Genomic DNA, 25,746 nt, shown 5'->3' with positions numbered 1-25,746 from the left:
AGAGAGGCCAGACTGAGGTGGTTTAAGAGGGAATAAGAGGGAAAGTAAGTACAGTAGCAGGATGTTGAGGCTGAAACTGCCAGACAGGAGACCTAGAGGAAGACCAAAGAGGTCTGATGATCTCCGCTAGCTATAGCATATACACTATCAGTCAGTTGGACTCACCAACTGAGTTCTCATCTCTGGGGACTCCTTTGAGACAGTAGGAAAACCATTTCAGGTGACTAACCTCATAGAGCTAATCTAGAGAAGGCCAAGACTGACCAAAGCAGTAACCAAAACAAAGGAGAGCTATTTAAAAAAACCTAAAATATACACAATGTTTTGAGTTATTTCAATATGTATCTACAATGTAGAAAGTCATAAAAATAAGGAAAATCCATTAAATGACAAAGGTGAGTCCGAACCTTTGACTGGTAGTGTAGGTCACTAAAATCTATATTACTTGTGAGACTAAATAAAAGTGAAAGTCCATCCAATTGGCTGGATATATTTTTGGTAGAAATGTGCACTGCATAGGCTTTGAAATGCTATGAACCACCAAATATTGTATCATGGCGTCCAAATTAGCCAGTAAATGCTGGCCAATCTATATCACAGCGTAGCAAACGTAGAGCCACTGTTTGCACTGTCTCCACTTCTTTAACCAACACCTTTTTAATCTTTTTCCTCTGTCAAAATTAGTCCACAAACTATCGCCATTATTCTTCCTTGTTGTCCATGTTTATTCACTCTAAACTCACATTTAATCCTGAGAGGTTTTCGAGATTCGCGTCTGACACCTGAATGCTGCTGTGTGAAATCTGTTTGTGTGCGGTGTGTTGTGCTCGTTGTTCGATTGGACACCACACGCCGTAAGGGTTAAACTGTTATAGCTAGGACCTTTGGGCATTATGTGAGGTGTCTCTCAGGCCGACAATTTTGAAATGTTGCCGTGTCAGGCTATGGTGCAGTAAACTGTTGTGTGGTCATGTCAAGGGCTGTGATTTTTTCTGGTACATTCACAGCATCTTTAACCTTTCAAATGTTTCAGCCGGAGCGTGTTTCCTCGCCTAAAATAACACCATTTCATATCACATTTAGCCTTTTTTTTAACAAGATGCAAAAACTGTCGGCTTAATGTATCGCAGGAGCCTCTTCTGACGTGACAACGCAAAATCAAACATCAGTGACGCTAAGATTGTATATTTGCTAGCTGCAGTTGTACTTATCTCTTATAAAGAGATTATTTCAGCCATGTTAATGTGCTCTCTTGTACATGCAGATCCAGGAGAAGTGTCAGGCTCAGCATCCCAAGGAAAAACGCTGCCTGCCAAGGGTTGCAGTGGGCATAAACGAAGCAGCTCAGTTGCCAACTGTGCTCTGCCTGTTAGCACAAACACATTATATATACACCTGAGAGGTGACCCGCAAGACTTGATCTATCCAATCACAACCCAGAAGGAAAGGTCAAAGGTCAACAGAACTGATAAAAACACTAATAAAAAAAAGGAACATAAAACATATTCCCCAGTTACAGAAATACCATTAAACACAGCTCTTGTGACCCTACCTTCTGAGAATCTGTAGGGGCCTGACGTCTGAGAGCTAGGCGAAAATGAGCTGATAACTGTGTCCAAGACAACTACACGTGGCTTCCAGAACAGGCGCTTTGGTCCAGATCCTCGCCCCTTTTACGGCTGTCCATCACTCACTCTCCCTTGGGAGGTGATCTGTCTCCAGCGGGGCTCTGCGGCTATTCACGGCATCACTCAGATGCTGAGATAAATCAACCAGCTCTAGGGTTATCTGCGCATATCGTGACAGAGTCCTCCGGTCGACTCAGTTTTTTGACTATAATCAGAGAGGCTGATGCTATGAGCAGAGATGAAACCAAAACTGTGCCTATATGCAGTCATTTTAAAACTGACCAATGTACAAGGGATTGAAAGAAACTGCACTATGGGGACATTTGAAGTTAGGCATAGGCCGATTACCTAATATAACAATACTCTATTATATTTTATATATAATCTTTATTTGCAATTGCAACTTTGGACATTACAATGGAACCCATCCTTTTTAGGGAGCAGTTTTCTCCAACTTTTACAGAGTGTAAAGTTGCACAACCCCTCCCCCACCTGTTTGGGCTGAAAGAAAGCTAAACTTATCCCTTGCGAATTTGTGCGTTTGCAAATATTTTGAGTCGGGAAAAGCACTGAAGGTCATAGAGTGAAAACTGAAGCAGTGCTTTCTATAACTCTTATTAAGTTAATGTGGTTTAAGCTGCAGTTGCCAAAGACTGTATGCAGCATGACTAGTGACTAACTGACCGGCTAATATCAGCTTGTTATACTTGTGTAGCTATATTAAAAGGAATAACAGCAAAAAATGTGAATATCCTATAACACCAAGACATCAATAACAACAATAAGAACTTGAAAACTACTGATATATTTAGCTAGTGTTTATTCTTCTTTTTTTATTCTATTCCTATCTATATGAATAATTACTGTTTCTTATAAAAGCAATCAAACCCTGTTACATATATTTATTTAAAACGTTTCTTTTAAAACACGAGACCCAGAAACCCTGGTATTTTTCCTCAAGGTTAAGCTAAGGCAGAAAGAAAGATGGAAAGAAAGCAAAAACCACAGATACTGTTATCTTGTACCTTATATTTCGGACATGAGAAGCTGAGATTTTTCTTTAAAATGTCATAATTGTATCTCTGTAGACTTCACAAACTAAGACTTTAGGGAGATGATTGGTGTTTTGTGACGATACAAACATTTTGGTATCAGTACCAGTACCAACGTGTATTCCGATACTTTTCAATACTGTTTCAAATTAAAAGAGAAAACAAAAAATATCAATACTGGTTTTACATAAATAAAAAAATCTTAGAACAATAACATGGCAATCAGTAAATAAAATAAAATACCACAAAGACAAGCTTTTTCTAATTGTATCAATTGTAAAATAGATAAAATAAAAAACAATTCAAAACACTAACGTTTTCTTATTGCAAAACTATTTTAGAACAGTCAGTGTGGATAAATAAGTATTAAGTTTACAAAGTCCAATGAAGTTGACCTTGTAAAGTGCCTTGAGTGCCTTGAGATGACATTCCTCATGAATTGGCGCTATATAAATAAAATTTAATTGAATTGCAAGTTAGAACAATGAGAACAAATACAATTATTTCAAATGAAAATAAGCTAGAGACTATAGCAGCAAAATCTCTTTTATGTGCGAACTGAACGTAGGGCTGGACGATATAGAATAAAAGCATATTGATAAAATAGAAATCATATTGATCGATATTGATAATTATCAAAAAAAATCAAAATATACATTTTAGGTGCAGTCCTGGCCATTTTATGCTGTTGCTTAATGAGCTATTTTTAAACAGATGGATTCAAACACAACTCTTTATTCAACCAACTTTTAACGAAAACGAAACGAAAGTGTTAAAAAACGAAAATGAAAAGTGTTAAAAAAAGAAAAAAAAAGAACACGTGCTCTCTGAAGGCTGATGGAGCTTTCCTGGGTTTGTGATTGGTTGGGAGGATGCAATGACTGTAGTATTAACCTACGTGATAGGCTAGAATGAACTGTTCTTTTATTGACCCGTTTTTTATATTGAACCATGCGTCTATTGATTGACATATATCGTTATTGAATTATCATCCAGCCCTAACAGAAAGTGCTTGGATCGGGCCATACTTAGACAATTTTTAATTAGGAGATCAAAGTCATAATTTTGCCAGAATAAACGATATGACGATATAAGAGTAAAGTCGTGGCATTACCACAAAAAAAAGCTTCTATAACGAGAAGAAAGCTTCGATATAGTCATCAAGATGTGACGTGACGTGACGAGCTCAAACAAACTGCAGACACAGCCCGGGCTGAGCGTTTTAGCGCAGGGGAAAGACTGCGCTCTCTTCAAGCAGGGCTTTATTTCAGTGCAAAAATTATCATATTAACATCCCGCTTTGTAGACCGGGGCAGCATCAGCGGCAGCTTTGCACATGTGGGATTCATTGGAAACAGTGGAATGCCTCGCCTTCGCTAGGCAGGCGGGATGCAGGCTGCAGGCAGCGCCGCAAGTACCGGTACCATCCAAATGTAGTATACTACCGCGGTACCAAATTAGTACCGGTATACCGAACAACCCTACGACGATGTCACGACTTAATAGCCGCATGCCCTCCATGGTCAGTCAGAGCTCATCGAGACGTTCAGTATGTGGCACTCGGCAGATGAGACGACTGTTATCAGCTGTAACCACACAGGTTCAGGTATGAAAAGCAACAGTTTACCCACACCCTGGACCTGCTGTCCACAGATGATCACTGAAACCCCTCCCCCCGTGGGTTAAAGATGAAAATCCACAACAATAATACCATATAACTGAAGTACAACAACACAGCAATACTCTCTGACTCTCTGATGTGTAAAAACATTCATTTGTAATCAAGAGTGAGGTTATCTCCAGCTGTTTGATCACGGATGTACCTTGTTCTAAAAGCCGATGTCTTATTTGAGCAGGAACCCGAGGAGCGTGCTTCAAACGTGTTTGCACAGTGACGGCAGAACAGGAGGCACCGACAGCTAAGAGTCGGGGAGGACCGGAGCCTGATCCTCCCCGACTCGTCACTCAACCCGCGACACGCAGCGTTGCTCGTTTCTCCTACGCTCGGGGTCCTTATTGCAAACGGATCGGGCGAGGGCCGGACAGCACACGCGGCGTTTAAAACCCGCTCGCTCGAAAATGCGTTTACTGGAAACACAGACGAGGCAAAAGCTGAAACCCTGCGATGGATCTTGACAAATATAAGCAACTATAAAGTCAAATGATTTCACTTGACACTCGCTGCTCTGGACTGATTAGTTTCAAGGGTTTATTTAAAGGACTGGGCCGTCCGCTGCTCATTGAAGCATTGTGCCTCATTCTACACAAGATGTGCACATTGATTCCAGGTCCAGAAGACCATCGACAGAGTCGGCCCAAGGGATAAGCAAACTAAGCAGTGATTTAGGACACCCACGTCGATAAGGTCACAAAAAAATAGATCTCCATGTTTTACTTTTTTTATTTACATTTATCAAAAATAAGGGTACAAAAGCACTTATTTTAGCTATAGGCAGTCAGCTGGTGTTACTAAAACAGGACTTTTTCTGTGCGTTCCCCAAAGACTGTAGATCCTGAGGTTGAAAGATCACAGACAACAGAACCACTGTCTTGTACTTGGTTTAGCCTTCTTGTTATCTGCTGAAAATCTCGCTCTCTCTGAGCTCTCTCTTTCCTACATCGTAGGAAAAACAGATTCCTATGAAGTTGCTCTAATATCGCTCTGCTTCACGTGAGGTCAATTTAAAATGAAACGGCTCAGACGTTTGTGTCTTCTTCCCTCGGTGACAACTTCTGCACCAAAGACTGTGGTTATCAGAGCAACCTGGTGGTCCTTACGTGACGGTGCGTTTACCGGTCAGTCAGGCTGGACTGTTCAGCTTCTGATCATCCGCTCAACGGTCGCAAATGAACAACCTGAGAAAAGTCCAATTGCAAGACACATAGATGGATATTAATGTTGCGGGTTTAATCATTTCCTACAGGTATACCAAGGTTATAAAAATGTATGGCTTCAAAACCACTAAACTTTCCATCCCATCATCCCTTTGGGTTTAAAGTCCTTTTAAAAGAGAAGCCAGAGAAAGTGCTTGAGTAACCCTTATCCAATGTAAAGCAGGTACAACGCTACCACTCATCCAGCTGTTGCTGAACACTGCTGGTCGTCTGCCTAGGAGAGGGGAACTATCATTTTACCCTTACAAAAATGGACAGTTTGGAAAAACTACCAGTGAAACTATAAAAAATTAAAGCCACCATTTGGAAACAATGGGAGCACTACCCATGAAGGCAAACTAGCCAACGCTGTTTTCAAATCAACTGACTGCAGGGCACTACCAAAGGAGATAACCTGACTAATTCCTCAGCTATTTCCTGTATGCCGTACTTGTGTTACGCTATAAAGATAGGAACAACAAAAAGGTATAATCACCAGCCCCCTGAATGAAAACAAAAAAGGCATTTTCACTGTCAGCCGCAGACACGGGGAGCCGAAACCCCATTGTGATAAAAGCAAAAGAGAGAGCGACGCAATTGACATAAGCTAGATTCTGTGTATCTGGTGCGTGCCTCCCTTTCTAATGCCGCCCTGGGCAACTGCCCTTAAGGCCCATATCACAAAATGGCAATAACCGGAGGCAGTTATTATTCATTATTAAACATTATAAAATAGGGTTACAAATAAGATAAATAAAATATGGTTATCATAGCATGATAACCTTGTTTTCAAATAATAATAATAATAATAATAATAATAATAATAATAACAGAGACAGGAATTGGGTCTCCAATTGGACCCAATTCCTGTCTCCATTATTTTTTGGAATAAATTGCTAAAAAATTATGTTGCAGGCTTTAAATTATCATGCTATAACCCTATTTAATCTGTAATAAGCAAACCACGTCATAAGTGTGTGCTTCCTTAATCGCAAATCAAATAGGGTTGGGATTAAGGAAGCGCACACACTTATTAAGTGGTCGACTTATTACAGAATAATTACATACAAAAATAAGGTTTTGAGTCAGAAAATGCGGAAAACGCACACACAAACAACCTCCGACGGTTCATTAATTTCCCAGGATGACGGCGTCGCAGTGTTTAGGGTAGCAACTGAGCTAAGTCACATTCAAAGTTGAGGCAGTCAACTTGATGCTAGCTGGAAACAGGCTGTATTCAAAGGCAACAACTGGTGCTCGGTGTTTACATGGAGGCTGCTATTCTGGGTTTATATGAGCACCGAGCGGAGGTCACCGCCATAGCTGGAAATTGTGCTCGTTTGTGTGGACAATAACGAGACCCGGGGCTTATTTACGCTCCGAGACGGTGCTAAAGTGTGCGTAGCGCCATCGTGAATATGGAACTGTAGAGTCCCTGGGTCTGGCTGCCTTCTCGCCTTTAGGCCAGACCTGTCCTGCCCGCTGTGCCGCTCTGCCTAAACGCCACACTTAACACTCGTTTAAAGCAACCCCTCTCGGCCCATCCCTCTCCCCCACGGCTGATCATAACACGCAGTAGAGAGGCAGAAAAACCTGAACGCAGCGCTCACCCCTCTCCGGTTAGTAGCAGCAGTGTCGACTTGCAGCCGCCGCCTGCTGCCTCCCTCCGACGCAAAGCTGGACGGGGTTTATAAGGCAGGAAATCCTGGTGGTCTTCGGTCCGCGTTCGTCCCCACAGAAGCACTCCCGTCAGCGCTCAGTTCAGCAGGCCGGGGTCACCACAACAAACATGTGCAGCTCCTGCGTAGCCTAATCTCGGTGCTTCCGCGACACAGCCACTTTCTGCCATTTCATACCGACGTCGTCGAAACCTTCCGATGCTTCCTCGGCTGCACAATGAGAGCCGGGGGACGTTCAAGAGCGCCCGGAAGAAACTGTTTTGCAACGTTTGAAAGTGACGTCGCACGCGACGTGTTATCTAAATACGAGAAAGCACAGATTTATTTAGCCTTTGAAACTTATAATAAGCCAATTCTATTTTTCTTATTAGAAAACTCGGGCGTGGTCTTCAATTTATTTATTTTTTTACAAAAGCACATACATACAAGGTTAATTATTATTGACGTTACTTTTGAAAATATGGAATTTTAGAAAATACCGTTTTTAAATAATAATTTAATTCAAAAAACGTAACTAAGGTATGCATTCAATACAGGCAGGCTGATTTATCAAGCGTTCCGTGAACCAATGAATATGAACCAATGAAAAATCTTTAACCTATGGCCTAGGGCAGTAGCCTCGTGAGACCATCCTGATCTCGCGAGTTTTCAAGGTTTCACTCGCAGATCAGTCTGGCTACTCTCCGTTGAAGAAAATTTGGAGCCGTTCACCAAACGAACGTCCAATCAGCGTTGGCTTTGAGGCGGGTTGAGATGTGACGCAACGGGAAGCGCGTCAGTTCAGTCTTAACAGCATGGCGGCTTCAGCCGATGAAACTAGCGTTAGCGTGGCTATCGAGCAAGTTTTATCGGAATTACAGAGTATTTCTTTGCTGAGCTAACGAGCCTTTACCTGCAGCAGCAAGAGTAGCTTGGCTTGTGGTTGTGTTTTCGTCGTCGCTCTGTTACGAGCGACGACGAATCTGATTGGTTCATTTGGCCCGTCTATCACCAACATAGGCCAATCAGCTAACCAGTATTTTCGCCCCTTCCCAAAGTTACTTCAACGGAAGGTTTCCAGATGGATATGCGGAGCAAATCTATCTGGCGGAGTCAGGTAACTAGGGCAGGGGTTCCCAAACGTTTCAGTCTGCAACCCCCAAAATATCAGTTCCACAGACTGATTAGTGGCACCCTTTTGGCTATGTTTTTATTCATTTATTTATTTATTTTTAGAGGTGGAGTAAATTATGAGAATAGTCATAAAATTACAAGGATAAAGTAATATTTTTTAAGGAACTTTTGCTAAAAGTACAGCCTTCCCCTCTGTGTTCAGATGAGGAATGTTGAGTATCTTGTAAGGTTATACTTTGGTATATAAATAAACATAGTTTGGTTTCATAAATAAAGTAATAACCGTTTTAACACTTCAGCATCAAATCTTGTCGCAACCCCCCACTTTGGGAACTCCTGGCCCAGGGGGCTGTGTACTGACTTCACAGTTGTCCAGGAGTGAGTCAGTCAGTGACAGCCTTCAAAACAAAGCTAAAGCCACAAAAGGAGACTGCTAAAGATGCTTCCTGTTTAGAGACTGCTGCCGCCAAGCATAATCAATAGATGGTAGAAAAAGGCGGGCAAGCAATTGCTGAAACCTCAGCCATGGGAGAATTGCAAAGCAAACAATGCTCAATAGTGATGAGGAGATTTTTACGTGCTGTGGAGTGCAGCTGGCGTGTTTCAGGAGTCACAATACTCAGCCGTATCCAGGGCTTAGGCTTGGTTTATGCTTGACACACTACGCGTAGGAGTAGAAAACGTAGTTGTTTCCAACATTTTAAAAGCCATCTCATGTCTTTCAAGAGTGACAGCAATTTCTCTCCAAGAATTGTTCACAATCTGTTGATGGCGGTGATCTTTACGGGCCAAATCATAATGGCGAATCTCCTACCAGTAGAAGCGTTTGCTCGTACATCCTGTTTTTCTGCACCGGACTGTTTGTCCAGTTGGAAAATTTCCTAGGTGTGCAGTGTGGAAAATTTGGGCAGCGCGGACGTTGGGCTGTGGTTGCTGAAATTATGTAACGTGGCCAAGGAGTGGCGTGTGGACCTTGCGGATGCGTCAAGCATAAACCAAGCTTTAGGCTACAACTGTCATCCTTCTTATGCCTCTCCTGTCCTGATCCAGAGACGATGTGAAAAGTATCCTACCAGGCCTCTGGAGAAAAAGGATAGGTGTATGGTAATCTTCCAAAGCCCTGATTTCCAATTTAGGATTCATTTAAAAATCACAGTTACAGAGTCTGTAGGAGGAGTGGAGAGGATTGCTTAAGGTCCGGTGGGAAGTTTCCATCAGTCAATGACTGTTTGAAGAGTCGTGTCTCCTGCTCAGTACAACATGTCACATTTTCAAGATTGTTCGAATGATTTGTGCTGGAACTACATTGAGTATTGTTGTTGTCAAGTCTGAACTCTTAAAGGCTTAAATAGCAACGTACATTCGCTTCAATCTTTTAATAAGTGCTAGTGAAGGTTCTGGAATATTTTTTTTTTTCAGATTTACTGGCAGTAGTGGCTTGACGGAAAAGAGAAGGGAAAGACAGTAAATGCCCCAGGGTTGGGAACAAAACAGGAACAGATGCATTGATGACCGAAGCCTCAATATAGTGTGTCTGCTCTGCTACATGGCCTTGCAGTGCCCAGAGTATATTTTAATTTGACAAGGTTGCTGCCTATTTCCTTCCCCCAAATTATCCTGATTGTTTCGAAAGGTAGTTTCTGTTTGCCAGATTTGCTCCACAGTTCTCAGCATTGGACTGACTAACACCAAAGAGTGCTACAATATTTTAAGAACTTGGGAATTGTATCAAAGGGTGGCTTCTTGGGCTCGTTAGGTCTCCATAACAACCATTAGAAGATATATATGTGAACAGTGAGATTAGTGTTTAGGTTAATGGTAAGACGACAAATTATTTGGAGGAGTCAAGGTGTGGCTTTCAAACCTAAGAACACCGTACCGAGTGTCAAGGATGGTGGTAGCTTCTTTTTATAGGATTGTTTGGCTTCCAGTGGAGCTGGTGCATGGAATTATGAAAAAAAGGGTTACCAGTTTTTCAATTTCACCTCAAATCAATGGTTTACACCAGGGGTGTCAAACTCATTTTGGTTGAGGGGCCGCATACAGCTTAATCTGATCTCAAGAGGGCCACACGAGTAAACTCATTGCAAGATTAAATAGAACTAATAAAAGTGGACTTGTTGTTGATTTTTATATTAAATGAATTTCACTTTTACACAATATATTATGAATAACCTCAGCGTTTTTAAGAAAAGTATGTGCAATTTCAACAATACTTTTACTCATTTAAACATTTACTTGTGCATTATGCATAAGAACTGATCACAGTGATTGTACAATGTTGAAAAACGTTTATTCACATTTTGTGGAACTTAAAAACCCTGTCCTGCATGACAAAATACATCAAACAGATAAAAATTAAGAAATGATTTAAAATCAATTCTCCACATCTGAAGCTCAGTGCTACCATCTGATGATTAAAACACAGCGTCCCTCGTGGACAATATAGGAACTGCAGATTTTCAATTAAACAGAGTACATGTTCTTTTTCAATAATTGTTTTATCATTCTCTTCCTTTTGTCTCTTCTCTTTCTTTCACCATTTCTTTTCTTCTTCTTGTTCTTCATTTCCTCTCCTACTTTCCCATTGTAGTGTCCATATAATTTAAGATATTCCCCGCATGAATCATAATAAAACTATCCACATTCATAAATCAAGCGGAGCACTATGGCAAAAGCAGTACTGCTCCACTTGTGAAAGTCAAATCTGATGAGCTCTTTTTGGCATTAAGACAACAATTCTTATTGCCAGACAGGACACTGAAAAAAATAAAAAAATAAAAATTGTTGAATAATGATAATGCATTTAGCCACCGGGCCGGACTAAATGGTTCGGCGGGCGGGAATCGGCCCGCGGGCTGTATGTTTGACACCCCTGGTTTAAACCAAAATTGCCGTCAAAATTGGTTTTGGAACGGATAAAGTTATTCCAGGTGCCTGATGAAAGTTTGTGGGCCGAGAACCAGGTCTGAACCAGGAAACCACGCAACTCGAATGAGGTCTCTAAATTCTTACAAAAGTTGTTGGTAGTTACAAAATTGTGGTCACTGTGTACTAGGGTTTGCTAAAAGAGAAACTAAATCAAATATTAATAAGTATGCTTTTTAGCCTCTACATGTAATTTTGACCTTGCTGTGGGTTGGATTAAGTGCACCATAAAGTTAAAGCTGTAATATTGTTGAAAATCATTGTGTTTGATGTTGTGTGGTCACTCTGCTGTAAAAGAATATAAATGTATCACTAGAAGACCCAAATTTATTGACAATCCTCTTCACATTGATCTCACCCATTGCTGGAGATATGTATTAGGACCCCAGCAGCTCTGCAAGGGTCAAACAGATATAAAAAAACATGGATGCAATCATTCAATCTCATAGTGATTGTACGTATACTACTAAACAGGAACTGCTCGTGTTTCCTGCAGGACGATGGCCGACTGACTTTCCGGAACAGACATGGGCCCCAGTTTTTACCCAGTGACCTGAAATGTAAGCAGTATTACATAACATCAGAAAAAGCAGCAAATTAAAGGAATACAATTCCCTTGTTATTTTACTTTATTATGCGTATTTTATGTTCTATGACTATTCTATCCTTAGGTATATATATAGTTTTGCTTCAGGTATAATTTTTTTATGACTATCTCTGGTAGAAAAGCATAAAACACAGTGATTTATTCAGATGGGCAGAAATGGCAAACAATCCTGCCTGTGTTTATAGATTCTGTCAGAAAGCGGGGCAATTAACTTATCACTTGTAGTTAAAACACCAGATTAACACGGGCCTGCCTACAGTGGATTGGTCCTTTGCTGCCCCATCTGTCTTCGGCTTGCCCTGCAAATCCAATTAAGTTCTTACAGTAAGTTCCCCTCAGCTAAAAATAGTCGAAAACTCCAGAAAAGGCGGCGCATGGCGTCATTAGACGAGAGTCCAGAGGAAATGATGCTGTGAAGCTGATTAGTTCTTCCCCTGGGGGGACGTGATTGTGACCATCGTGCTGATGTGACAATTGACTGATGAGCTGTTTTGACAGACGGAAGCGCTGGGACGCGGGAGAGGTGGGCGAAATGGCAGCAGGGGGTGTATAACAGGAAGAAGGATTAGAGTTCAAAGTGGCGGATGTTTGGAGGAACATAAAGACAATCTTCTCAGGTGCCCGATGAAATAAGGTAAGCTGAATAGCTTGAGGAAACTTTGCGAAGTGGGTTTAGGGTGGGACATTTATCATCACAGCGCATGTGGGGAGGAAGACTTGCTCTAAATGGAGGGATGGCTGTGTGATGTGGCCACAGATAGCAGTAAATATATACATATGGATGCGTGCATACATTTATTTAAATATGATCCGCCAGGTGCTTTATCTTTATGGCAGACTGTGTAACTAGTCAGTTATACAAAAGCCACTGAGCCAGGCATCAAATAGCTTTACTCAAATTCCTTTGCAAGGTGAAACCAGTTATTGCTTGAACAAAAGCTGGAATTTTCTTTAATGGTTCAGCGCATAATATCAATGTGAAATGTTTCATAAAACAGAAACTAAACACGAAAATGTCATTTATTTTTACTCTTCAGTCAGTGGCATAGTGAGCTTTTACAGGATGGTGTTTGTTTATCCTCTGGTCACGGAAATACATCCAAAGATTTTCCATGATACGTATCCATGTGTGTGTTCTAATTCATGGTTATTTAGTTATAACAACAGGTCTATTTCATGTTAGGTACCTTAACATAACCTCCCACCAGATGTGTTTGCAAGTGTCCCATACGTATTAAAAATAAATCACCTGGAACAAATGTTGAACTTTGCTCACACAGGAGCTGTTTCCTTTATTAAACACAGTAATCCACCAGATCTGGAATGTCTGCCAGGTTTTTTTTTCACTGTTCACACTACCTTGCCTGAAGAAGTCAACACCTAAAGGTCAAACCAGAAGAAGGTGCAGACATTTTGCTTCCCACAGGTCCTTTTAGTATATCATGGTATCATCTGCAAAGATTTATGTCTCAAACAAAAAATGTCTCCTAACGCCAGTAATAATATGCAAGGCTAAACCGTAATGCTTTTTGTGATGTGACTTCACATCATGGACCTCTGGACAGTCCAGTGTTGTTACTTTGCCGATAGGATATTTTGGTTGATCTTATTTGAATTATAGTGCCCATAACGTGATTAACAGAGCTTGGGTTTCTTGGCCAGCTGTCAACACGCCAAAGCCTGAGAATTAAATGGATGTGAAGCAGTGTTCTGTCGATTGGCAGCCAAGTCAGCAGCAGCTAAGACAGTACATCCAGTTAATGCATAATAAAATAAGTTAAAGACTTAAAAATAGCAAAACAACTCAGGCTAATATTATCCCCCTGCTCAGAGAAGGATGGTCATTCTTAATTACTGAACAAAAGATTACATTTCAGATATACAACAAATCCTGCCCATATGTTCATGTTTGACCCTCTTGAGTTATTTGTTTCACTTTTATGTGATCTACGTAAGAGATTTGCAGGACATATTGGGGAGGAAGTTGTACGTGGACAGCAATAAATGATCCAGGCACCATGACCTTGAATTTGAGACCCAAAGATTTTGTAGTTATGTCATCCCTAAATCAATAACACATCTTGAAAACCCCAATGTCTATACCTTGAAAGTCTTGTGAATGTCTAACAAGTATAAACAGGGAACCGAACATTTGTAAGTCTGCAATAGTTTTAAACAGCTCAAAGGCAAGTCCAAAACAGGTAAGCCTTGAAGTGAGCTTTGCAATATTCGGAATACACATTAAAACATAAGAACTACTTCAAATAGTTGATAAAACAAAAACTGTAATAATACAAAAACTGAGCAATGTAAAAACCTAATTCAAAAACTTTCGAATGGCAGTGTCCTGTTTTCCCTCTTTAATAAATCCTCCTCATACATTAGGCTTGTACTGATATACTCTTTTTGTTTGCGTGCATGGACTCTGTCCAGGAACATCTCCCATCACCTGAAAACGTGCACGTTAAATTCCATTCAGAGGAGTCTGATGTTGCATGGTTGTCTTTACCCTGTGTCTCTGTATTACCTCATGATGGAATGGCAACAAGCAGCATAAGGCATGCCCCACATTGCCCATTATGTGCTGGAGATAGGCACTAGCCCCCAACTGGGGGGTGCACAGAATAAGGAAGCTTTTTAATCCTTGAAAAGGCCATTCCAATTAAGACTGGCACATTTCATTGCATAAAAAAGCTGATCATTGTTCAGAACTTTGTAACATAGTACATCCTTGTTTTTGTTCTCAACATACATAAAAGTTCGATGGACTAGTGTGTTGGCATCCTTCTAAGAAGTTACTTGACTGGATTGAGAAAATATTAAATGATAAATGCATGGAAAGTGACCAATATTGTTAGAACCACTTGTGCATTTGCAATTTCCATATACAGTATGTTTGCTTAAGTTTAGGTTTCCTTAACTTTCTTTCAGTCTCCGCATAATATGCAAAGAATAATAAATGCTCAAACTGTCTGGAGTCAACTTCCGGCACTGATTGTAAAATGGCTGCACTAGGGTGCCTCTCAAATCTACTGACATCCAGTCTGAATAGAATAGTCTAGATCCTAACAGCATAGCAGGAACTTCATCTGTTGTGAGGACACTAATAGCAACACTGTAAAAACAGATTTACTTTACATTTACTTTGCTAAAATGTTTATAGCAAAATGTAAATGTTCTTAATCAATCACTTCATCTGGATGGCATTAACTTGGCCTCTGGTAATAAAGTAAAAAATCTTGGTGTTGTTTTCGACCAAGACATGTCATTTAAATCCCATATTAAACAGGTTTCCAGAGTTTCCTTTTTTCACTTCAGGAATATTGCTAAAATTAGAAACATTCTGTCCAGGAGTGATGCTGAAAAACTGGTCCATGCATTTGTTACTTCAAGGCTGGACTATTGTAATTCTTTACTATCAGGAAGTCCACAAAATGCATTTCAAAGTCTTCAGCTGATCCAAAATGCTGCAGCGAGAGCTGATGAAAATCAACAAGAAGGATTCTATTTCTCCAATTTAGTTTCCCTTCATTGGCTTCCTGTTAAATCAAGAATAGAATTTAAAATTCTTCTTCTAACGTATAAAGCCCTTCATAATCAAACTCCATCATATATCAGAGCTCTGATTACCCCGTATGTTCCTAACAGAGCACTTCGCTCTCAGACTGCAGGTCTGCTGGTGGTTCCTAGAGTCTCTAAAAGTAGAATGGGAGGCAGATCCTTCAGCTATCAGGCTCCTCTCCTGTGGAACCAACTCCCAGTTTTGGTCCGTGAGGCAGACACCCTGTCTACTTTTAAGACTAATCTTAAAACTTTCCTTTTTGACAAAACTTATAACTAAAGTGGCTCATGTTACTCTGAGCTACCTCTATAGTTATGCTGCTATAGGCTTAGGCTACTGGAGGATATCAGGGTCTATTTCTCTTACTCTACTGAGTTCTACTGTTCTCCAGTTTTGCATTGCATTGCATTGAAATGACTCTCGTCATTTCAGCTTTTAACTTTTTGTTCTCTCTCTTTTTTCTTCATAGTAGGTACACCTGGTCTGACGTTCTGTTAACTGTGACATCATCCAGAGAAGACGGCTCACCCGCTATTACCATCTAATGTAGAACAGATTACTGGATCAATGTGTGCTTCTCTGCTTTTTTGTCTCTCTTGTTGTGTCTCTGCTCTGTCTTCTGTAACCCCCAGTCGGTCGAGGCAGATGACCGTTCATACTGAGCCCGGTTCTGCTGGAGGTTTTCCTTCCCGTTAATGGGGAGTTTTTCTTTCCACGGTCGCTTCATGCTTGCTCAGTATGAGGGATTACAGCAAAGCCATGTACAATGCAGACAACTCTCCCTGTGGCTCTACGCTTCTCCAGGAGTGAATGGTGCTTGTCGGGACTTCGATGCAATCAACTGTGTTCCCTTATATAGGAAATTGTTGACCAATCTGTATAATCTGAACCAATCTGTATAATATGATTGAATATGACTTTGTAAAGTGCCTTGAGATGACATGTTTCATGAATTGGCGCTATATAAATAAAATTGAATTGAATTGAATTATATTACCATTTTGCTTTGCTTCTGATGGAACCTATTTGGTTGTCCTCAAAAGCCAGTGTTTTAACGGCCTCTGTCTTTTAAATGAAAATACTAGCAGTCGGTGAGAACATTCACATTTGATCAGGACAGAGACACCCTGACTCAGACTTTTCAAAAGGCATATATGAAATGAAATTGATCTAAAATAATATTTTATTCCATTGATAAATGTCAAGTCAGGAATGTATTTGTTTAGATGCCTGTCAACACATGTCAAATAAGACTCTTTGAAGAGGAGTATCATATTCTACTAGTTTAGAATTCACTGTGCTTTAGTAGCGTATGGATTGTTTGATTCCTTGGAATGCGCTTCTTATCCATCCATCACACTGAATTAGAGGGATTGCTTTACATGAACCATGAGTTAGACTTCTGCCTCCTGGCAGTGATATCAGGTTTGTTTTCAAAAAGAATCTTCTCTGCAACTTAACAAACATTGAGTTTCTCTGAGCTGAGCTGGCGAAAGAAGCCAGTCAGAGAATGATGGGCTGACAGACACAGATATAGAACCAGAACCAAGAAGAGAGCCCAATCAGAATCACAAGCTTGATCCACATGTTTTAAAATTTGGTTGCAACGTTTTTATTTGCAATAACATTTTGTTTAGCTCACCATCTAATCTTTAAACTTCCAACCAACTTTATTTTTTTTTTTTGCTGTTAAGCACTTGTAGTGGAGACAAGCCGTGCGATCCAGCAAGATGACTTCCTTCACACAATTACAGTTTGGCTTTGAGGTTTAAGTGAGCTAAGCTCTGAGATTTTGATTAAGTAAAATAATGACTTCTTCAAAAACTGATAAGAAAATTGTATATTTGATTAATGTGACTGAGCTTTGGATTGCTAGTCTTTTGGCATTTATTATTTGCTACTTTTAGTGAAGCATTGCTTATATGTCATTGTGCCTACAATGTCAGAAAAGCAGAAGTGAAAGTGGCATTTCACTTCTTCTTGGCCTTTTTCAGATGAACACCAAGATTAAAAGCATAGCTTGCTTTAAATGTGTCTCTGCTCCAGCACAGGGGATAGCTGCATCATATTTGGTGCTATGTAAATGAATAAATACTTTCTACTTACCAAATTGGTACATCAGTATATCTTGTTTTTAATCAGGTAAAATAATCTAAATTCTGACTTTGGACACATCTGGCATAGTAAGTCAAATTATATGTATTTTGAGTTGTACTTCAGCTATGCTGTATTAGATGTGATTACGTGCTTTGTCGGGCTCCAAAGCATAGAACAGACACTGAGTGGGTGCTGGGACAACATAATCTAGTAATCTAGCGGTGCACGGACAGTGGACGATCCCTTCGAGGTTTATTTTCTTAATCTTTGAAAACTGTTAGCCTCTTGCTGTTTCTATTGATTAATCTAGTTATGTTAAATGTTAAGCCTGAAAAGTCTCCTCGCCCAGCTTTCAATGCACACAATGCAAGGTCATCTGTAAATATCTGTTTCTATTTTAGGAAAAAAGATGAGTTGAATACAAATGTGCAATTGGTGTTGAATTTGTTCTTGTCTTTCCTACTTTAAATCCAACTAAACCATTATCTTATTGGCGTAAAACTGGGATTTAAAAGGGTTCACCAGGACAGATGCCAGCTTTGTTGCTCTCATATTCAGTAATCTGTTTGAAAACAACTGCCCAGAGAGAACATTAAAATCTCCTCTTATGGAGTTACTTTAGAACTAAATCTATAAACCAAGATACCTTTGGAAGCTTATGTCGTGTATTTTCCTATGACAGAAAAACATCAGTGTGTAAAAATGAAAATGTGTGTTTGTCCTCAGAGCGACGGTGCACCTGAGCTTTTGGTTTGTCTTTGTCGTGTGTGTAGCCCATGTGTAGCAGGATGGGCACATTTGTGACCCTGACGGAAGTGTTGGAGGCTCGGGGTTCCCCCCTGGAAGAGGATGAGGTTTGGTGTCTGCTGCTGGCCACCGCTGATGCCTTACTGGATATCTCCAAAAAAGGTGACCGCTTTTAAGCTCCTTGTACTCACCTGCAAGGATTTGAAGTCAGTGTCAGCTGTATGGAAAAGGGATGAAACAGTGCACCAGATAAACTTGACGAATTAAAGCAGCACCGTGTGCGTTTTAGGCCAAGTTTTGAGATTGATTAAATTATTTTTAAGGTCAATATACAGCACTTGCCATGTATCTATGCTCTGTGTGGGCTGACCTTCTCACCTATGTAACTTTAGAGGGTCAGAGCCATCGCTGAATGGGTCATATGACCTATTCTAGGTTACAAAAGTCTGTGTGCAGACTTTCGTAACAACAGAACAAGACAGATATGGCACTTGCCTGATCAGACATATTTTTGGTTCTCTGGTGTAGGATTTAATCCAGAGGGGTGTACATGGCCTTGTCTTTAACTCAATGACTTCTCAATCTGCCGGTGCAAAGTGGTTTGCTATCAGATTCCAAAACACGGAGAGAGACTGTTTAATTCTGTGACAATGCAGGGTTTCCAGTGGCCTTCAGGGGGCACTATACCTGGAAGTTACAAGCCTGGTGCCTCTAGTGGATAAAAGTTACATGTTGCTGCTTTAAGGATATTAAATGTCTTGGTAAAACGTTTCTGGTCTGCTCTGTGTTTAGGTCCAGGTAACATGTGTAGTGTGTTGAGCCCAGGCTCAGTGCTACTGTCAGCCAACGGGAACCTGGCCTTCAAGAGCTGCGCACGGAGTGAAGACGTTGCCTCGTTTACTGCTCCCGAGGTGCAGCAGGGTCAAGCTCCTTCCACCAGGGCAGCAGCTGAAAAGGTCGGAGAGCTGGAAAACCTGTCTTCTGTTCATGAAAGCTAAAAAAAACACCTAACTAACCTTTTTAGTTATATCCCTGTGAGAAGAAATCCATCATTTAGAAGCTTAGAGGCTATTGCAAAATGTTCCTATGACCCACTCTAGAACTAAACCAGGAAGTGTTCTTGCTTATTTTGCTAAAACACTAAAATGAATGTTCTTACAAAACCTTCAATGCAAAGCAGCACTAAGTTGGTGAAGATTCTCAGTCATCCAGGTCATGATCAATCCAAAAAAAGGTTAAAAATATAAACAACAGGACTTCTATTCTGAAGCTGAAGACGTTTTGCTCCCATTTCAGGAGTAGTGTGGCGTTCCAAACTTTATAGACCTGCTGGCGAGGCCTCGTCAGAGTTTAGATTCACTTGTAGATTCACCTGGAACTGTTCATCCCAACAAAGGAAAGTCGATAGGCTCATTGATTGCCTGGCTCACAGGAGGAATGTTGTGGTCACATGCATGGAGGTGTGAATTGGGGTGAAACTTGGCAGGAATGAAACCTATAGACCAGTTCACGCGTGACGTCACACCGACACCCCCACCCATTTTAACAAGACAACAACACCAAAATAATCCGTAGTGAACAATGTTTGTTTTAACCTACCGGGCGGGTCTTCCTCTCTGCTGAGACGCGGTCTGTGTCCTACGCCGCTTTCTGCTGTTACACAAACATGTCTGAACATCCATCCATCCATCCATCCATCCATCCATCCATCCATCCATCCATTTTCTGACCCGCTTAATCCCTCATGGCGTCGCGGGGGTTGCTGGTGTCTATGTCCCGATATAAAATAATTGTAGCCGTCCAGTGGTTTCAGGGGCTTTCATGCTCTCTCGTCTGTACTGGCCTGCAGTGTTTATAAGGCAGCTGTATATGTCGCCGTACGGAACACTTCGCCAGCATTTCACTGACTCGCTCCGTCCCTTCAGGCTTTTGCTGTGTGGATCTGGCAATCTGATACCATCAACCATCAATTTACTCTTAAAACTCGTCAGTTTCTCTGTTTGCGTCCGCCATTGTGTTCGTCTTTTTCCTACCAGTCCAGCGCGCATGCGAGAAAAGACCCGGATGAAAACAATAGCAGTGAACTACTCTATTGCTGATTTGTAAGTTTTTCAAAGTTGAAACCTGTGCCCTCCTCCTCCGTTTAAAGCTGGGGTTTTTTCTCGGTTTACGCAAATGGCTTCCTTCACCCCTCTCTCAAACCATCTGTCCTCTCTCTCCAAAATGTGAACATTTTGGTCCTCAAAAGAGTGTCCTTTATCCTCGAGGTGCAAGTGAAAGGTTGAATCTCTAAACCCATGATCCCAGTACATTTTAAACCCAACAGAAGTCCAGTTGTTTATATTTTTTAACAGTTTTTTTTTTTTTTTTTTTTTTTATTAAAGCAGCATTAGGAGTGTGGCGTTACATTTAGCTTTTTAGTAAAACAGTGTTTCCCATTTTGATTAAAAAAAAGCCAATGATGTATGACTGAGGTATCTCTAAGCCAGTAACAATTATTTTATTAGCAATAAGCACAGTAAGCACTACCTGAACACTAGTCTTGTTTGGGTAAGTTTTCAATGTGTTAACATTTTCAACATTTACAACTCCTTTATGCCCTGTGGTAAATAGCTAGCTAAAATAAAACAACATACTCCTGTGTATTTTAGTTAGTTTGCAAGATGTCCTTTGAAGCTTCTTGTTGGTCCTCAGGTTTTCTTCCTGTACATAGCTGAGATAATTCCCATAGCTCCAAATGTTTAAGCAAATTCCCAGGTTACTTAAAAAAAAAAAAGAAAACAAAAAAAAAAAAGCTCCATCGCTTTGACTTTTGGAATTGAATGTCTAAACATTCTTGTGTGTGCGGCCCTCAGATGGTTGTATACTCACTGGGAATGACTCTTTACTGGTGCGCTGATTATCGCCTTCCTCAAAATCAGGTATCTCCCATTCTTGTTTCCTCCGGTCACAGTCACTGGCTTCCACACTCTGAGCATTAATGCATCGCCATTCTGGCTGTTGCTGGTCTCTCCTCAGCCGGTCCAGATAAGCACCGAGCTGGAGGGTTTGCTGCTGAGCATGTGCGAGGACATGGCGGTGAGGAGGACCGACCTGCTGACGGTGCTGGAGACCTGTGACTTTCATCATAAGACCTCCATGCTGCCGCCCCCAGAACGCCTCATCAGGCAGCTGGTGGAGGACGTCTACAGAAGCTCAGTGAGAGGCAGTGTTTTCTCCAGCAACGTGAAAACTTCCTTCTTGTTCTATGAAAGCAGTTCTCTGCTGGTTTACCTGAGCTGGAAAGTGCTGTCTCTATAGGCTGACCACGTGTCCATGGCGGAGAACGGATCCCAGCTGACAGACCGCAGTCAGACGGTCAGGGACAGATTACACAGTAAGAAACCATTTCTTTCAGCTGACGTTTGACACACAGTAGCTTGACTTTTTCAGGAATGTGCTTCCTTGCTTTCTTGCTAAAAGATTCAACAATTTTTATTGACTCTGATGTGTGTTTACTACGTTCAAAGTATATCCACCATAAGCTTCTAGGTCTCCAGGACCAGTTTTGTGCAGAGATCCCATTTTTGTCCACTCAAGGCACAGACAAAAAAAGAAACATTTACAGTAAAACAGTATTAAATCTAGATTTTTTTTTTATATATTTTGTGAAAATTGTAAAGATACAACCACATATGATCAGTATATCAAAAAAGTAATTCACAGAGGGAGACAGGTAATTGTTGTTTAGCTGTTTCCACCCCAGAGCTGTTTGATCCCATTTAAACAGGCCAGACTGTTTCCTGGAATAATCCACTTCACTTTAGGAAGTGTGAAAGCTCATCTGAACGCTGGTGTGGACTGAACAGCTGAACTCTGGTCCCCCTATCAACGTGGGGTCGCAGTTTGCTTAGTTTAGGCATTGCAACATTAAATTAGGAACACAACTGGATAATCTAGCAAACCAAGAGTAAAAGGTGAATCAAAAAGAGGAAGTCATGTCCTATACATGTGATTTAAGACTACAAAACTAGATTACCCTTAAATTCTTCCAAGCAACGTGCTTGCTAGCTTATTGAAACGCTTATTGCAAGTGCTTTATCCAAAGGTTTCTGGCACAATTTCACCTCCCACGATACATGGAGAGGGTCACAGATCTGGTAAAGAGAATGACCCTGATGAAGGTCACAAAGTGTTTGATAGCAGGAAAGATCTTTAAAGAAATTATCTATAAACTAATTCCTCCTTGTTAAAATGAAATATAAATTTTCAGATAGTCAGAAGAGCCCCTTTCCCATCCACAGTTCACCTTTCAGTTGGCTAAAACATTATAATTCTTCCTAAAACCAATGATGTCACTTTAACCATTCCTGTGTATTGGGTTATCAGTAACTATCCACAAATATACCTGTGCAAGTTCTCAGTTATTTGGGTCGTCACAACAGCAAACAGGCTTAAATCGGAGGCAACCGGACTTTCGCTCAGTTCTTTCTGAAAATGTTTCGGCACCTACCCAGAAGTCTTAGTCAAATCTGGTGGCTGGCTTTTGAGCAACCTGCAGTTGGTGTGCTGCTGTTTTTTTTTTTTTAAAGGACATGGAGGCCCATCCTCCTAGGCGCATTCTAAGTTAGATGCAAAGCTGGTTTTGCGCCCTTAGAATGATCTGTTCCGCTCTGTGTCCTTTGGTGGTGGACTTGAGGCATATGCTGTTAGGGACCAGTTTTTTTCTGTCTGCATCTCAGACTAAACCGAAGGTGGTTCCTGAAATCGGCAAGCTTTCTGGAAATACGCTCATACTCTCAGAAAGAACTGAGCTTCCGATTTAAGCCTGTTTGGTATCCACAAATGCAGTCTTCTGATCTAGAAGAAACATTGATGAACTGAAAGGGAGATCTCACTTGGAGAAACATTCCTTTCAGATATCTGAGATTCAGGATGAAGTTAAAAATAGACACAGTTTTTGGATTAAAGGCCAATTTGGCTTATCACACACATTTGGTGCTCACACTTGTGATTGCACCTCAAATGGGCAGCTGTTGAAGCTGAAAGGTGTTCCCCTATGGAAGACCAGTCTTTTCTATAATTATGCATAAATAAATTCATGCATAAATAAATAAATAGCTTAATAAGTGAATCTCTCACACGGTATTCTTAATAGGGACCCGGTTGGTTCTTCATATTGTTCCTATTATTGTGTGAAGGACCCTAAATCAGGAAACAGTATCACAAGTTTCAACTAACAGTCTTTATTGGTTTAAAAAGTCTTTTGTTTACCATAAAAACAAAACTTTCAGTACAAATGATAACAAAACTATAATACCATATACAAGAGTTCACCATCTAAATCACAGATAAATGTAAATGTAAACATTTTAAATCAAAATAGCTATCTATGTTTTAAAGTTGTGTTATATTTTTACTGATAGTCTGTAATTAAGGTATGAAAATTGTTTTGGGGTATTTTCTATGAACAGATTCCCAAAGATTCTTCAGCAACATATGTAAATGAGAAAGGGAAAACAGGGCTTCTGTAATGTGCAAAACAAGACAGAAGCAAGAGTGGATTAGTGTTAAGAACGACAAAGTTAAACTTGTGCCTGAAACAGCCTTTAAGTAGAAATAAGCACTTCAGTCAGAATAGCTAATGCTAATACTAAAGCTAAGAATCCTAACCAAAGGTTCAAGGAAAGGTGAGGGCCATGTCACATGTCATTTTCACAATGTTTAACTTTTGATGTATACAGGCATTATCAACAAGAAACTTCTTTTGTATAATCTATCTTTTCACAGCCATTTAAAAAAATATAAACAGGAGGCTAATGCTAAAGCCAAGACTTTGTCAGAGTACTTTAACCACCAAAGAGTGACCTTGCAGGGGATCTGTCCATCTGATACATACAGTTCTGAGGGAAAACAGCTCAGTTAGCTAAGTAAGTTAAAAGTGCCTCCAAATGTCCCATCTCATTTTTTAAATTAGTGCATAAGCTGAAAAGCTCAGCAAGCTGTTTCCTTCTGCACCGCGTCTTTAAGCTGGCTTACTGGATCTCCTGTGGGTCCAGTGCGTAGATGATGGTGACATTTAAATCCTAAAAATGGTGAGGAGGGCTACCTGCCATGTTTTAGTATTTATTCTAAGGCACAGAACACATGTGAACCAAAACCAAACAGACATAAAAAGAACTGCAAATGTAATCTTAAAAAGTTAAAAAAACGGTATACTCAGCAATACCTTCTCAACCCTATTATCTTTTTAGATTAGCAGGCCAGTCAGTAGTGAGGGCAATGACTGAGATGTTGGATAACATGGGGACAATTTTATTTTGGACCTGCTTAAAATTGATGGTGCTATTTGTTGGCCTACAGGCTAATGAGAGTGACCTCGTTTTTCAATGGCAGAATGCTTGTTGATTCTTTTGGTGTTTTTTATGGCTTGGACGTGACTGATGTATTCAGCCATTAGTCGTTGCTGTAGGCAGTTCATCCTTCCTGTAGGCCCCGCAGGCACTTTTGTAGGGTGCCAACTGTTGAAAGGGCTGCTGCAGCAACTTAACGAAAAAAGAAGATCTCAAATCAAATCAACGTGCAGCATTGACTGGAGCCCCTTGCTCATGCTTTATATTGAAAAGAAAGATTCTGAAAATAGAAACAACCACCCACATACACACTCACACATGCACAATTGTTTCTTGTTTTGATGGATGATCACTGCTGTCAATTAAATGCAGCGAAATGGAAGACTGAACCTTCCTACCGATGCGCCACAACCAGCTGATCAGAAGCTGAACAGAAGTAGGGATACAAGTGTTTAAGTTGATTTGTAACGGTGCCTGAGAGTGATTGCTAACCTTCGCTAACATGTTCCTGAAGTTCCAAATAAAGTTAGCAGGCAGGTTCTGTTGTTTGTAAAAGCTTGCGTTTGCATAAGATCTGTTTCACTGTTTGTATTTTCCATATGAAACAGTTGGGAACTGATGCCAGAACAGTCTTATGAGTTTACGTGATTCTTTGACAGTGTTTCCTCTGTGACAGGCCAAACTAGGTCAAAAATGAACAACAATAATAGAAATAGATAATTTGTGTGATTTGGATGTAGGGCATGGCTCAGGTCTGCTTTTGGTTCATGTTGAGGGTTTGATTTTCTTAGACTAGCTTAAAACAATAAATCAAAGCTGCCCAATAATACTGCTGTGGATGTGGTAGCTGCTAGCAGTCCATTTGCCAGTTAAATGGTTGGACTTTCACACTTTTCTGGCTCTTTTTATGGGTAGCTGGGTTTGAATTGTGACGTTTTTTGAGGTTTGAAGTGTGTCTGTCTTTATACCAGTAATGGCTACATTCGGGTGAAGCTGATTTAATTGAGTGGGCAAGTTCTGTTTCTGAGGAGAGGCTGAACAGTGCTAACACGATTCAACTTTCCATTGTTTGACTGTCATCACTGCAGCTGACTGAGAAACTGTGATGTCCCCAAACAACAGCCTTT

The 25,746-nt window shown here is 40.6% G+C and overlaps 2 protein-coding genes across 7 annotated transcripts in view; one reads left to right on the top strand and one right to left on the bottom strand.

Annotated features, from left to right (window-relative positions):
* The window catches only part of mapk8b (mitogen-activated protein kinase 8b), a 40,230-nt gene extending 32,751 nt beyond the window's left edge, over positions 1–7,479 (bottom strand). For 2 of the 4 annotated variants that reach the window (XM_012869242.3, XM_012869241.3), the window contains exon 1: positions 7,165–7,479. The gene's annotated coding sequence lies outside the window, so the exon portion shown is untranslated. The remainder of the gene's footprint in view (positions 1–7,164) is intronic. The other 2 variants (XM_036142478.1, XM_012869243.3) reach the window with 1 other exon arrangement.
* Positions 7,480–12,264: 4,785 nt separating this feature from the next.
* frmpd2 (FERM and PDZ domain containing 2) overlaps positions 12,265–25,746 on the top strand; it is a 40,822-nt gene continuing 27,340 nt past the window's right edge. For 2 of the 3 annotated variants that reach the window (XM_036142476.1, XM_036142475.1), the window contains exons 1-6: positions 12,266–12,515; positions 18,314–18,449; positions 19,080–19,243; positions 21,143–21,208; positions 21,306–21,485; positions 21,588–21,663. In XM_036142476.1, the coding sequence (XP_035998369.1) occupies positions 18,317–18,449; positions 19,080–19,243; positions 21,143–21,208; positions 21,306–21,485; positions 21,588–21,663 (619 nt within the window). In that variant the 5' untranslated portion in view covers positions 12,266–12,515; positions 18,314–18,316. Of the gene's footprint in view, positions 12,516–18,313; positions 18,450–19,079; positions 19,244–21,142; positions 21,209–21,305; positions 21,486–21,587; positions 21,664–25,746 lie in introns of all 3 variants that reach the window. The other variant, XM_036142477.1, reaches the window with a different exon arrangement.

This window comes from Fundulus heteroclitus, chromosome 10, assembly GCF_011125445.2.
Source record: "Fundulus heteroclitus isolate FHET01 chromosome 10, MU-UCD_Fhet_4.1, whole genome shotgun sequence".
In the NCBI taxonomy this organism is placed as follows: Eukaryota; Metazoa; Chordata; class Actinopteri; order Cyprinodontiformes; family Fundulidae; genus Fundulus; species Fundulus heteroclitus.
The sequence above is the reverse complement of the archived record's forward strand: the minus strand, read 5'-3'. Positions and strand labels throughout refer to the sequence as shown.